The sequence below is a fragment of the Labeo rohita genome, chromosome 8 (genome assembly GCF_022985175.1).
Source record: "Labeo rohita strain BAU-BD-2019 chromosome 8, IGBB_LRoh.1.0, whole genome shotgun sequence".
Taxonomy (NCBI): Eukaryota; Metazoa; Chordata; class Actinopteri; order Cypriniformes; family Cyprinidae; genus Labeo; species Labeo rohita.
In genome coordinates this window covers 22,802,865-22,818,589 of record NC_066876.1, presented here as the reverse complement: position 1 = coordinate 22,818,589, position 15,725 = coordinate 22,802,865, and the positions used below count along the sequence as shown (strand labels likewise).

The 15,725-nt window shown below is 36.3% G+C and overlaps 1 protein-coding gene across 1 annotated transcript in view; it reads left to right on the top strand.

The window, feature by feature from the left end:
* Window positions 1-15,725, top strand: part of nfic (nuclear factor I/C) — a 121,563-nt gene that overhangs the window by 64,009 nt on the left and 41,829 nt on the right. Inside the window, 1 exon segment of the mRNA XM_051117666.1 lies at window positions 14,706-14,777. Coding sequence (XP_050973623.1) covers window positions 14,706-14,777 — 72 coding nt within the window.

The window sequence follows — 15,725 nt, the reverse complement described above, 5'->3', positions numbered from 1 at the left end:
TTATTAGTAGTAGTATTAAATATTTATAATGCACATTTACAGTATAATAATAATAATAATAATAATAATAATTCAGCATAATAGTAATGAGAAATCAGAAGTGCAGTTTAGGAGTGCCCTAGTGAAATATAAAAATACTAAAATGTATTTAAAATACATTTATTTCATGCTAAGTATACTACAAATACATTTGCATATTATGTACTTAATATGTACATACATGTACTTAATACTTAATAAAAATAGCCTAATAAATAATACTGTATATTTAAAATCTGCTAAATTGGAACAACTCATTTTGTACTTTAATTGTGCAGAAGTAGTGCAACTAAAGATGTACTTAAGTATATTTTATTGTGCTAACGTGAAACTATTGCAAGTATACTTTAGGTACACTTTAAATATTTTGCATTTAAAAACTGATATTATTTAAAGATCATACAATCCTTATCAGTAGTGACATTAAAGCATAATTTAGGCTTAATATTAAGAAATGTGCATTGTGCACAAGTAGTACTTCAACTAAAGTCGAATTATCATTTTTGTATCAGTCTCAAGTGATATGTCAATAAATATGTTAATCGACTTGAACTATACGTAGTATAAAATAAATGCATTCTAAATCTATTACTTTTTTGCTAGTGTGGTTATCCCTCTTTCATTTAAAAGAGCCAGTCAGCCAGTTGATATTGTTGTTTAATGCAGGATGTGCAGCCTGAAAAATAGTCTGATTTTATTGCTGATTTAAAATGTTATTTGAGCCTTTGAGGTTAAGTTTCTGAGTTTTTGTCTTTCCCTATTGAAGTAAATTAAATGTAATTATGTCTATTACCTTCATAGAAAATAGCTGTCTGGGGCGGTACCAAGATGACAGCCAAGCAAATTTGTCTTAAATCGACTTGTTTAGTTCTGTTATGTGTCTTTTAATATTGTTTGTTACTATATATATATATATATATATATTTTTTTTTTTTTGTTTATTATTTTTTTATTCATTTTGTAATAGAATTAAGAGTGATTCTCAAAGAGCAAAGTTCTTTCTAAAATGAAAATTGTGTCATGATTTACTCACCAACTCAGCACTAGAGACATTGCAGTATGAAGAAGAGAAGATGATCCAGCTGATGACAGAATTTTCATTTTTGTGTGATCATAGTTCCTTTAAAAAATAGGTTTTTATTTTTTCATGTGTCTTTCACAATTTAGGTGAGTTTAACTGAGGTCAGGGTAGATGTGCATCTGAGGTATCATTGTGAGAACGTAACACGTGCAGTGTGTGCGCGTGTGTGTGTGTCTGCACCTGCAGTGTGACTCTTGTATAGCCCTGCCTGTCTTCCTCCAGCTGGCAGTGATTTGTCCATACGTTCAGATTGAGCAAATAGCTGCAGTGTGTTATTACTGTCAGACTCGGGCAGTACCATAATACCCCTCTGCCACAGGAAGCTGCAATCTTGCAGAAAAGGTCAGCTGGACCAATTACCTCCGCCTACCATTTTCCCCTTAGTGAGTCCCTCTGAGCGTCCTGCGCCCACTCCTTCCTCACAGGCCCCCCAGTAGTTGAGACGAGAAGTTAAAGACTGTCATTTGGATTTTGCAGCTGTTGGACATCGTCCCCTCCTACTCTATTGCATATTTGTGAGGGTTTGTTCTCACTGAATATTGATTTTGAATGCTTATTTTTCCATTCTCACAGAGAACATATTCATTTTTTCCCCAATTTGGCTCTTGTTGTTGGATTTTTTTTTCATTATTTTACATCGTAGGTTGATCAGTTTGATTTTTTGACACACCAGTATATATTATGTTTACTCGTTGTTGTTGTGGAACCCACTGCAGAATCTGTGAAAATGTAAATAATTTTAACAAAATAAGAGATCATACAAAATGCATGTTATTTTTTAGTTAGTACTGTCCTGAGTAAGATATTTTACAAAGATGTTATAGTATAGTCCACAAGACCAAAAAATAGCTTATAGTTAAAAAAAAAAATCTTCTTTTGCATATTTAAACCCTTTACAACAGTGACTGTATGATTTTGAGATCCATCTTTTCACACTGAGGACAATTAAGGGACTCAAACACAACTGTTAAAAAAGTTTCAAACACTCACTGATGCTCCAGAAGGAAACATGATGCATTAAGAGCGGGGGGGTGAAAACTTTTGAACAGTAGGAAGAAATTCGAATTTTTCCTATTTTGTTGAAATATAATTTTTTTTTCCATCTAGTACTGCCCTTCAGAAGCAACAGAAGATGCTTGCATGTTTCCCAGAAGAGAAATTAAGTACAATTGACCTTGATTTTCAAATTCAAAAAGTTTTCACCCCCTGGTTCTTGATGCATCATTGTTCACATTTTCACAAATTCTGCAAGGGGTTCCCAAATTTTCGCATGCCACTGTATACCATTTGTTGGACAAAAATAAAGATAAACATAAATGTATGACCACTTGCACAAATAATAATAATAATAATAATTAATTGTATTTTAATATCAATTTCATTATTGAGTCTTATTATTATTATTATTATTATTTTGTACCAGTGGTCACACATTTATGTTCACCTTTGTTTTTGTCTGTCAAACATACTAAAATTGCTTTAAAAATCTTTCAGACTTAAATGAATGGGTTTAAAAAATTGAGTATTTATGTGGACAGTAAATTAAACAGACATTATTTTCAGAAATAGGGCTGTAATCATTCTTATATTTTCTCTCTCTTTCTCTCACTCTGACTCTATATAGGACACCAGTTTGTCAGACCACATAAAAGCACAGACTTCCTTCATTAAACGTCAGCTTTGCGGCATCGACCCTGTTCTCCTTACCTCAGCAACTTCAGAGAAAGATTTAAGAGTAGACGTTCCCTCTCTCTCCTCTTCTTTTTATCTCACTCTTGTACAATCTTTCTCAGAGTGCTGCTTGCCGGGTCCAAAATTGACACTCGGCAAACGCCAAACACGAGTTTAAATGGGCTTTGGCGAGTAAATAAAATTGAATTACTCTCCAGTTGGCCGATAACTTAATTAGAAACTGCAACATTTAAATTGAATTGTAAGAGTGATAGTCAGACCCTCACTGCAGTAGAGAAAGCACGACATCTGGTACGACTTGTGCCTCAATGTTGAAAGCTAAATTAAATAAATGAATAGAATGAAATCCAGTTAAATAAAAACAACGTACAATTTGTCCAATGCACAATTTAGCCACCATGGCTGCATGTTTTTCCAACATTTCCTCGATTCAAAATCTGTTGCAGAAATTTTTGCTTGTTGACACCTGGCGGTCTTGAAAAACAAAACCCACTGTTGCGTTTCTTTGTTGTTTTACCCTGGCGCTCGTCCATCTAGAGGGTCTGTAATGAATTTAGATGAACACTGATATTCCTAAGATATTAAGATAACCCATTAAAACTTTCCCAGTGGATTCATATCCATGCAGGCCCGGGGGCCAGTGCGGTCCGCCAGACTGCTAAATGCTTCAAGAAACCCCTCCCTATCAGTCTCTCTCTTTCACACTCACTCTTTTTCAGTCTGACATTCTCATTCGGTTCTTCTCTAGATGTTAAAGACGTATTGGCTGGCTGTGATGGCCACGGGTCAGGATCAATAACTCTTACCCCGACAGCTCTCACACTCACCGGAGACAGAAAGAGATGCAGACAGAACAGGAAAGAGAGAGAGTTTTATAGAGATTTGCATTCACTGTGTTTGTTCCTCAGATCAGCAATGAAATCAGAGCTGTGAAACTGATCAGCAGTGCCAAAAAGAGCGACAGAGAATGACACACAGGATTAAACGATGGGAGTGATATGATCAGAATAACAGCCCATGATGTCTGAGACACACATCTATTGATTGTGCTGTGGTACATTACATTGCATTGTGCTGTGCTGTACTGCATTATGTTTTGGGATCCACAATATGTCTGTACCGTATTAGTAAGTACGTTTCGGCTACAGATTTGTGCAAAACTTTTGTGATATTTTATAAATGTCATCATTAACAAACGATTGTGAAGTAACAGCGTTTCCATTCCATCGATGTTATGCGACTAAAATATAATTTTTTCCTCTTGCGATAAGTCATGATGACGGATGTCGGTAAGTTTATGTATATCGCAGCCACCGCACTCGCCGTCATTTTTAATCGAAGGAGACATAGACGTGTAGAGAGTGCAGAGAGCTGCTTCTATGCTGCTTCTGAAACGTGCCGCAGCGCGTTTACTGATTGCCTGCGATCAGATCAGATGGTTGTATCGGAGCCGTAATGTGCTGCAGACATGTTCAGTGTAAATAAGGGGTTTTTCAAGCATTAATGGTGAAGAAAGCCCCTTATACTTGTGAGCGTACATATGAGGTGTTTCTTGGAGGTTACAGTACATTAAAGAATGATCATGTGACTTTTACGTATGCCAAGTGAGCTGTAAATGCAAAAAAATCTGTTTCCTTTCTAGTTTTGCTATATATCCCTTTTTCAAATTGCCTGAAAATCATGTGGGCATAAAAACTTTTCGCAATGTATGGGAGTTTACAGAGATGAGGGAGTGGGAGGGAGATGGGGTCAGGATGGGGAAAGGTTCTAAAGTCGGGATTCGAACTTGGGACACCCATAGCGCAAACGCAGCTGGTGGTTTTAACAATTCATATTGGATGTTGTCAGTGTTGGGAAGGTTACTTTGGAAATGTAACAGGTTACAGATGAAAGTGAAAGTTACCCTATTTGAAATGTAATAAGTAGTGTACGGATTTTAATTACTTTTTTAAAGTAATGTAACTGATTACATTTCATTCCTTTTTGATTACTTTCTAAAATACTAATGAATGTTTTCAGCTGTTATTCATTTTCAAACATTTAAAGCAGGCAGGGTTAACCTTACAGTAGGACTCAACATTGATTATTGTCAGACTTTCAAAATCCTTCATCACTTCAATTAAAATAAAAATTCATTTTAAAGCACAGCCACCACAACAAAAAGAACTTCTTTTTAGCGCCTCTTTTTGCTTAAAATCATAACAAGATACCGTTTAATAGCTATGATACTGAAATAAATTCATAAACATTTAATCTGTATATGTGTAAAAAATATTCAGATGTAACCTCCTTTGTAACTGTAAACAATTTGATAAGTAACTGTAATTTAATCAGAGGCAGACATTAATGAAGAATTTTTACTGCTGTTTAAATTTTTTAGAAAATTTTACTTCACAACATTCCAAACCATAATATTGTACTTTTTACTGCACTGTCATTTAATATTTAATTACATTAGAAATCTATTACTTTCTTCCTGTTACTCAAGTAATTATACAAATTGCGTACAAGAAAGTACTACATTTTTAATGTTCTTAAATATTCAAGGTAAAACTTTTATTTATGAAATGTAGTGCAGTAAAATGTATGATATTATGCTTTGGAATGTAGTGAAGTGAATTTTTCCGAAAAACACTGATAAACTACAGCTACTTTTTAAATTTACTTGAGTAAAGTAAAAATGCTTCACTACTGTCCATATTTTTTCTCAGTAACTGTAACAGATTACAGTTACTTGTAGTTTTAACTAGTTACTCCCCAACACTGGATATTGTGCAATTGTGCTTGATGATTTCCTCTGTTTTTACATTTAGATTAATGTGGCGTCATCTAACAGTAATCTAAAATGATTTGAAAGTGAACTTCGCTGATTTTTAACCAACTTTGCTATGTTACAACATCAGTAGTATATGTAAATGAACAATATGCATTCTTTCTCCGTGGCACTTACACCAAAATATCCCTGTTTATTTGTCTGCCAGGTTACATAAAATGTTTTGTATTTCCATTCTTGAACATTTAGTTTGAGCCCAGTGCATTATGGGAATTGAAGTTTCCTTTTTTCAGCAAAAGGAAACATCATAGCCCTTTTTCCTCTGTTTTCTCTATATGTCACACCTATTAAAAGAATCTGCTGCATAGACAGCAAACTTTTATTAAAAGCAAATCTTGCCAGTGGTGCATTGCTACTTTAAAAACACTGAAAAATATATAGTCATTAGCATACCTCAAAATGAATATACATATTTTTATACTGTACTTTCTGATGTTGTGAAGCCTAAATACACTTAGAGTGACTGATTACTCTATTTGTGTGTGCGTGTGTGTGTGTGTGTTTCTGTTTTCTATACAAAATAGTATAGATTATTTAATATTGCCCATTCATCAGCCAACATGAAAATAGTGATTAACTTATTGGACAGAATTTTAAAATCATTGCATCGCTGTTGTGTTTTTTCTGTGTTTTGTTTTGTACTGTATTGTTGTTATGTTGTGTTGTGTTATGCTTCACAAAAGCCTGGAGTGAATCTAAACTCCATTTGGTCTGAGCTTTAGCTTCTAATCAGTTCAAGGTTTTTGGCATTGGATCGTTCATTGATTTCCTTCAGTTTGCGAGCCCAGAATTTGCAGCATGGGTACATTTTGGTTATCCACGGTTGAAATAGTTAAAATAAACAACAAAATTGAGCCTTTTTTGTAGTAAGAAAATTTGAGTGGTCTAATGTAAACACTGACGTGTTCTGAAGGTGTTCTTAGTGTTTTTAGCATGTTGCTATACAGGCCCAGAGCTGGAAGAGCCGTTGAACAGGTCTCTGATATTTTCATCCCTATATATATAGCTCAATTTCCTCCTATAAATCCAGAGGATTCCTTTTGCCGTTTGATCACTTACAACCAAAGTTATAGCATACCTCTCATCAATAAGTTCAATACTTTGCTGGCCTTAGTAAGTGCCACCATGAAAGTGTTTCAGGATGCTATGCGGTTTATACAAGAATCATAAGGCTGCTTGTGGCTGAACAAGTATGTTTCATACTAAATTCCAAAGTTGCAGTGTAAAGGAACAGCTCATAATTGTTTCAGTATTTCGGCAGACTGGATGCCCTTCGATCCATCTGTCTCATTGGCTCTGCGCTGAAGGAAATAGCACCTCTTCCTCTCTGTGATGGAGAACACTGGGGTGTGGTATGACAAAGGTTGTCTCCTTCGATCAGCTCAGCTAAGGCTGGAAATGAAACATTGCAGGCTGAATCCACACGCACGGACACACGTTAGCAGTCATATAAACACTGCGACATGTTATTGTTTATTGAAAGTGGTAAAAATACAGTCAAGCTGCCCTTTTGAAAAAGTAGTTAGCCACACTACGTTAATGAGAAAAAACATGCCTATACCTACATACCTAACATGGTTTTATTTATTTTGCAATTAGTGCAGTGTTTATCTGACCCGACAAACTATAAGGATCTCAATTAAAGTGACAGAGTTAAATCTGCAGATGAATCAGTTTGGCTTTCACTTCAGAGTAGTTCAAATGAGTTTACCTTCAAAACACTACTTGAGAGAGGTGACAGTTTAGGAGAAAGCCGCCTCAGTCAGCTCTACAGCACAATACAGGGATACTGTAGTAAGATTTTGTAGTAGAAGTATCAAAACGTGTAGTAGCTGGAAGTGTTGTTTGTTTTCTTTATGTTATCTAGGGATCTTCAACCCTCAGCCACAAGAGATGAAGCAGTTATTTTTTATGTCTACAAATAATAACATCACATACATGGCTGTGCTGCTTACATTTCAAGCCATTAAAATAGTTGTTATTGATGTACAGATATTAATACTTATTTTATACAGTCTTTTATACTAACCAAGGTTGCATTTATTTGGTTTAAAATACAGTAGTATTGTGAAATATCGTTGCAAATTAAAAGAGCTGATTTCTGTTTGAATATTTTTAAAGTGTAATTTAATTCTGTGATGGCAAAGCTCAATTTTGAGCATCATTATTCCAGTCTTCAGTGTCACATGAGCCTTCAGAAGTCATTCTAATATGCTGATTTGCTGCTCGAGAAACATTTCTCCATTTGGATACATTGATTCATTTTGATACATTGATGCATTCTGTTTATACTTTGATGAATAGAATGTTCACAAGAACAGCATTTATGTCAACATAGGCTTATTGGAAATATGTGCCTCTATACACATTTCTGCAAAAATGAAAAAAAAAAAAAAAGTGCTTATATGTACGAATCACTGCAGATTCCAGTTGAAATGAACACTAGATGCAGTAAAACTCAACAGCTTTTGTTTCTTTTCACACAAAGTATAATTTACAGGTACAGAGTTTTGATTAATAAATAATTTTCACAAAATTACTTGCAAAATATTATGTTATGACTTCAAAACAATTTAAACATCCTGCACGATTTGTAAACTGATATTTTTGAGCGTTGTCGTTATGTATACATCTTCATATGCATGAGTTTTCTAATTCTGTGGTTTTGCTCGGTAGCTCACGCAATAGGACGCTACACTCCCTTATGAAAAATAACCATGGTTTTACTACAGATAAAACCAGAAAACCATGGTTACTATAGTTAAACTATGGTAACCACAAATTAACCATGGTCTCGTTACACTAACCATAGTTTAACCATGGTATTTGTAGTAAAACTATGGTTATACAAATGGTAACCGATGTGCCAAAAAAACATGGTTATTACACTTTTACTATAATAAAACCATGGTTAATTTTGGTAAGAGCTGGAGTGATGAAGAACTCCGGTACAAACCACCATGAAACTTTGGTTCAACAAAACAAAAATCCTCATAAGGAAGCTAAAATAGCACAGCTGCATCAACAAATGCATTTTTATATCACTTTTGCATTTGTTAACACTATTGGGTAGGCTTAGGGTTGGTTTGGTGTAGGGGATATTTTCAACACGATAGAGCATTAAATGAATACATGTGCTTTTTCCATTGATGTATGGTTTGTTAGGATAGGACAATATTTGGTCGAAATATAACTATTTACAAATCTGGAATCTGAGGGTACAAAAAAATCTAAATATTGAGAAAATCGCCTTTAAAGTTGTACAAATGAAGTTCTTAGCAATGCATATTATTAATCAAAAATTATATTTACTTAATATCCTAATGATTTTTGGCAAAAAATAAAAATCGATCATTTTGACCCATACAATGTATTATTGGCTACTGCTATAAATATACCTGTGCAAATTATGACTGGTTTTGTGGTCCAGGGATATATTTCACTTTAGAACTTTTAAGGTATGTAATTACGGTGCTGCAGAATTGTATATAGAAGCTTGTATTTTCATGAGCCTGGGTTGATTTATGTGGTATAGAAATCTTTTGTAACATTATAAATGTCTTTACTGCCACTTTTAGTTGTTTTAATGTGTCCTTGCAAATAAAGTATTAACTTTTTAACTAGTTAACTAATTTTTTTTATTTTTCTGATCATTAGTCATCAAAGCTTGGTAAATATTGGTCACAGACATGGAGATTTCCTTTAAATGACACCAAGCTGATTACTCACTAAAAACTCCCACACGTCATGTTTTCATGCCATTTTAAGTCTTATTTTGAGTGTGTGAGTTTTTTACTTACTTTTTACTTACTTTTACTTACTTTTCTTACTTTTTTAAATGAATCTTCCCATTAACACCATCATTTTGTTCATTCAGACATGAACCAATCACAGCTGAACATAGCCAGCCCCAAATCCACCGCACGCTTTAGGGGGGTCTGTTAAAACTCGATGGGCTCAGGGGAGGCGAGAGAAACACTGTAACTTTACCTGCTGGTGTCGCCGTCGGACACAAGTGATTTATACACTTTCTAATGTTATATTTTGTATTATTGGCGTTGTTTTATTTTTGTAGTACAGGTTTTTTTCTAATCCAATATTTTGAGAAGACCATGCCTACCTACCTTGTTTTGAGAAAACGCCCCTGGAGGGACAATGGAAATGTTACATTTTGTTAACAGCATGTTTTTTTTTCCACAAAAATTAGTGTGAGATCACACAGTAATTTGCAGACCCCATGATGACCCTAATTATCTAGCTGATGACGTATTTTGAGCCTTTGGAAAGTGTTGAGGTTCTTTCTGTCTCTGCGCAGGATTTCTAGAGGAACATTCTGAGCTCAGCTGCAAACTATGTTTATTTTCTTCTGGGTCTGTAAGAGTGAAAGTTCGCTCACTCTTCCTGCCATGACTAACTGCGTAATACCTCATGTTGTTATTTAGCTGTTAGTCACTCTAATGGCTGAGGCAGTGCACAGGAATGTCTTTCACGTAAGGTCACTTCCACAGCTCAAACTTTCGTTCTTTGCCCACTCCAACTTTGTAAATCTTCAGAGTGGCTGCCAACCATTTAGCAGCGGCCATTTGCCTTTCTGTCTGTCTGTCTGTCTGTCTGTCTCTCTCTCTCTCGCTCTCTCTTCTGTCCTGAACGGAGCGAGTTGGCACATGGGCAAGCTGGCACTCTTCAGTACGGTTACTTATACTTTGTTCTTGCTTGAGAAAAAGAGGGAGGGATAGAGTGAGTGTGAGAGAGAGAGATAGAGAGAGGGAGAGAAAGCAGAAAGAGCGATCTAAAATGGCTGCCAACGGCAAACCTCCTCTCAGCTCATGAAATGTCTGCCAAAAAGAAAAAAAAAACTTAAATGGCTGTGTCGATGACTGATTCCTGGCTTGAAATGTAGCTTGCATGAAAAGAAATAGAAACAACTTTCACTGGAAGCAACCTCACTTTTACTGCAGTGACAGTTTTAGTATGGAAAACACATACAAGGACAAAAAGTTCTTAAGCGAGGGGCCATTAAATCATCAAGATGCTAAAGATATTACACGAAGCAGAAGCTAGAAGCAAATATGATGGTTCTGTTGAAGGAGAAGGAAGCGGTCCTCTTGATTTCTCGGGTTACTAATCGAGTGTGTGTATCACACGTCAGGTTGTAGCCCGCCTAAGACAAGCTACCAAAATGGCGCGCTTGAGAGAAAATGGACGAGCACACTTTATTGCATCGTGTTTTCCGTCAGCATTTCTACTTTTTTGTTTTCAGAAGCCATTCTTCTCTCGGGTTTGTGTGAAAAGTAGTTTTATGATTGGATTAGGTTTTGTTTGTGTCACTTTTTGAGAAATCACCTTACAAAATGGCAAACGCCACTAAGAAAATGGCCGTTGTTCAAGCACATAGTATTGCATCATATTTTCCGTCTGCATTTCTACTTTTTCTTGTGTCGGAAACGAAACGAGGAGCTCTCGGTCGAATCGGTTCTTCTCTTATTTACGTTTTATGCTTTGGTGTTTTCAGCTTCACAGGTCCTTTTGGACATCGAGATGTGTCAGAGGCGCTCAGTGCCAATATCTCCCTCAAACTGACACTTTTATTTTTCCTTCCCTCCGAATCTCCTTGCCAGAGATTCGGTCTGAGGGCTGCCTGCCTAGAAACCGCCGCAGCTTTTGGCAGGAGCATACAGGACTCCGAAGACAGTCATGGAGGAGAAAAGCCAAGAGAGAGAGAGAACTGGAGCGTGTCCCTCTGTGTAGCTGGCAGCACTAATCATCCTGGCCTGCGAAGAATCGCAGCGATGACAGACATGTTTGTTTATGTTTTGTGTTGGGTTATTTTTTATTTTTTAATTTGCCGCACTTTTAAGCATTGCTCGTCTTCTCTGGAACAGACTTCAGACCTCTCAGCATCCATCTGTCTCCTACTGTTTAAGGCCTCTCCAATTTTTCATAATCAAAACATTGAGTATTATGGCTCAGGTCCAACCGCTTCCTTTGGAATGTCATTGAACTTTTGAAGATTTGTAGCCTTCATAATTCATTTTTTTCCCTAGACCATGTGTATTTTACTTACAACAACATAATTAGGCTGCACTTTGCACATATATTTTAAGAAAACATTTCATATTTTGTGGCAGGGGAAAATTGCACTGGCATCATTATCCAAGGCGGATTGAAGACTAGTTGTGATGTTAAAGTCAACATAAAATCCAAATTGACCATATTTTTTTCCTAATGCACATTCCTGGTCTTACTGTGATTTATTCAGCGGTAGGTTTTATTCCAAAGGTTAAAAAAAACGATGTGATCTTTAATCATTATGGAACGACTTTCCTTTCTGGTTACATCACAGCCATTTGGGCTGTTGGGTAATGTTAACCAGTTTAGCAAAGCCGGTTTCACTTTGGCTTCACAACTTGCCTTACATTTCATTTTGCTGAATATCCTGTTTTGCTTAGAAACATGTCAGATTATGTAAGAAAAATGGGTCACAGACTTGAATTCACTTTGTATTATCTATGAGAAATTTGCACCAGCATCGCTGTTTAGTTGCCGCTGCTCGTGTGTGTGTTTTCATGTGTCTTGAGCGGTAGTTTGCGGTCGGCCTCTGAGTCCTGCAGGCCACAAAGAGTGCGAGAGTCGTAATGAAGCGTTGCATTCAGACGTGTGCAGCCGGTTGGACTCTCGTCGGCTTTGAACTGGCAGTGGCGTGCTGCCCATCTGATAGGGAGCTCTCTTATTTATTTATCCAGCTTGAGCTTTTTTACTGGCTTTTCTTTGAACGCCTGCCAGAGTCCTTGCGGTAACCCCTCTATTCTTTCATTCCCTATTGAGAAAATCCTCTGCCGCTTCTTGACTCGATTTCGTTTTATGTGTTTATCTGCGTTTTCCCTCACATCCGTGTGGCAAAGAGCTGGAACGCACACAAATGGGAAGGTTTTATGGTTGGATTAGGTTGTTTTGTCATTATTGTGTTGCTTCAATGAGTTTACACTTTGGCAATACAATCCCTGCGCTCTGCCAGTGAAGAGGGTTCAACGAGATTATGCTCGACCTTGCCAAACAAGTTGAAAAGAAAGAGAATATTTGAATGGTTTTGCAGCACTTTGATACGGTGTGTTTCTCATTTGCAAGGCTTATGAGCTATTTGGCCGAGCCTCAGCTCGTCGGGGTATCGGAGCGCATGGCTGTATCAGTAACCTATGAGTGATTTATATAAAACATACAGAGGGTTCGTTTTCCCTCTTGTTTATACAGAAACATGTTCTTATGTCGGATTACCAAAGCTATCGCTGACATGATCAACCACACGCCAACATGTCAGAGGTTTCTGTTCGTTCAGCATACACTTGTATTTGGGAAAACTCAGGCGTTTGGACTCAAGTTCTAATGCTGCTGCAGTTTGCTTATGTTTGCCATTTATAAAATGGCAGCATGTATAGAGTCAGAGTTATCATTCAAATACTTATTATTTTTATGTTTTATGTTAATATTCTGCTGGAGTAGTTGTTCCAGTAATTCAGATTTTTACTTGCCCTAGAAAGATTTTCGATATATAAAACCCCCCTGAATTTTATCATATATTTTTATGTGGCAGAAAAATATTATATGTATGTAATATATTTATTTTTATGAAAAAATGTTTTTTTATGTTTATGCTGATATTTTTTATATTTAAATTTTTATTTATTTAAAAAATACTTGAGTAGAAAAATTGTATATACATTTTTTCAGATTCACAGAACATTTCCCATGAAAACAACATATCAACATAACATTTACCTTGAGGTCAACAGCGTTTGCATCCTATCAGATAAAAATGATCTCACTTGACCTGAATATGTATAATATTATTCAGTTAAATATATGCACTCTAAAAGATGCTGGGTTGAAAACAACCCAACTTGGATTATTTGGCAACCCAGCGCTGGGTAAATGAACAGAAAACATGCTCGATTATTTTGATCCAGCTGGTTGGGTTAAATTCTTTTTCCCAACATGCTGGGTTGTTTTAGCTAAGTCAACTGTTGTTTTAAAATTATTATATTGCTGGCTTAAAATGGGCTGGAAATTAAAAATCACATAATTATAGAGGCAACAGAAATAATCAAAAGATGAACATTTATTATTAAGCAAGAACACCCTTGGACAAAAATATAAGAAAAATGTAATTTATTTGGGTGAATACAGCATAGTCTACAATATTACATACATTTAAAACTCATTTAACAAGCATTTTTGAAATAAAAACTAAATGTAACATTTAAAAGTAGCATTTTAAGTGTATTCAACTGTTCTCTGTAGTCACCGAAATAGTGCTTAGTCTTGTGTCGGTGTGACGGCGAAATCTTGTTGATGTTCGCTGGGCGAACTATGAACCTCAGAAATAATACGTATACAAACCTTTATTTCGCTGTAGAAGTGCACCAATCCATGCCACTGAGAATCACTGTTTCCTGTAGAGGATGCAAAAACTGACTGTAACTCTGCAGCTGGGTTGTTTCATCGGAGACAGGCTCAACCCAGCGGTTGGGTAGAAAAAATAACCCATTATTTAATAACTTATTAAAAATGACCCAGCAGCTTAGTTACAGAAAAACTACCCAGCACCTGGGTAAATAAATATTACAAATAACCCAACCCAGCATTTGGGTTAAACAATAACATATATACTCTATACCAGAGGTCTTCAACCCTGTTCCTGGGGACCCACTATCCTGAAGAGTTTAGCTACAACCCTAATCAAACACACCTGAAGCAGCCAATCAAGCTCATCAAGACTGCTTGAAAATTGCAGCCAGGTGTGCTGAAGCAGGTTGGAAATAAACTTTCCAGGAGAATGGGTCCCCAGGAGCAGGGTTGGAAACCTCTGCTCTATACTTAATCACTGTAACTGTTCAGTGCATCACATAAAATCAAAATCAATCACCATAGTGTGAAAATTGTTGTACAAAATCAGAATATTGACCCCAATTCTCCAGGCCCCTTCGTCTTTATATATCTGTTAAGAGAATTTGCTGAGTTCAGGACTAATGTCTTTCTCTCTCTGTCTCTCTTTCTCTTTTTCAGAGGCTGAACAGAGCAGTAGTCCTCGCACAGGCATTGGTTCAGATCAGGAGGACAGTCGAGCAGCCACCATGGGTAAGAGAGCACATGTACACACACATTTACACGTGTACAGGAATACTTGCAGTACACATGCATGTACTGTTTGCTACAGCATACAGTGCGGTGCAGTCCTGTAAGCGTCCTATTCTGCACTATACAAACATCCTGTTTACACAAGGCAACCTACATACACAGCCTCAAACCTATACCCACACACTCAACCTCTCTCTCTCTCTCTCTATCTCTGCCCAGGTTATGTCACTCCTACCTACATTCCCCTGTTTCAACAGAACTAGTCTGAAAGGCCAACACTTATTATTATGCATTGCGTGTGGATAAAAGTCGAGCTCAGTTTGGGGAAACTCCAGATAGTAACGTTCAGGACGGTGGTTTTGTACACATAATAAGTCCTGCTCATAATGATGTGGTGTTATTATTAAACTGATGGGATGATTGAGGTACTTTACTGTGTCCATTGTGTACTGTTTCAAATTGGTTTGTCAATCGCTTTAAATTTTTTAGTTGACTTACAATATACAGTTTCAATCGAAATGACCCTGCAAGACTTTTTGCTGCAGAGAACATTTTGTGAAAACAATTCAGCAAAGGCATCAGTACACTATTAGAGAAAGTTTATGAATACACATTTGAGTAATTTTGAGAACGTAAGTTGATGAATAATGAAAAAAAATCTAATTGTCTCTAAACGTTCATGTTCTCTCTACTGCAATCTTGGCCCATTTCTCGCCTGAAAAAGCTTTCAGATCACTAATAATCTTTGGTTTTTACTTTGCCACTGCTTTCTTCAAGTTCAACCAATTATTTTCAATGAGAATTAAATCTGGAGACTGAACAGGGCACTCAAGAACATTCTATGATTGATCCCTGAGCCAAGCATAAATAGATTTAGATTTATACTTTAGGATGATTGTCCTGCAGGAAAGTTCATTGATTATCAGCTTCATTCTTTGCATCAAAGGC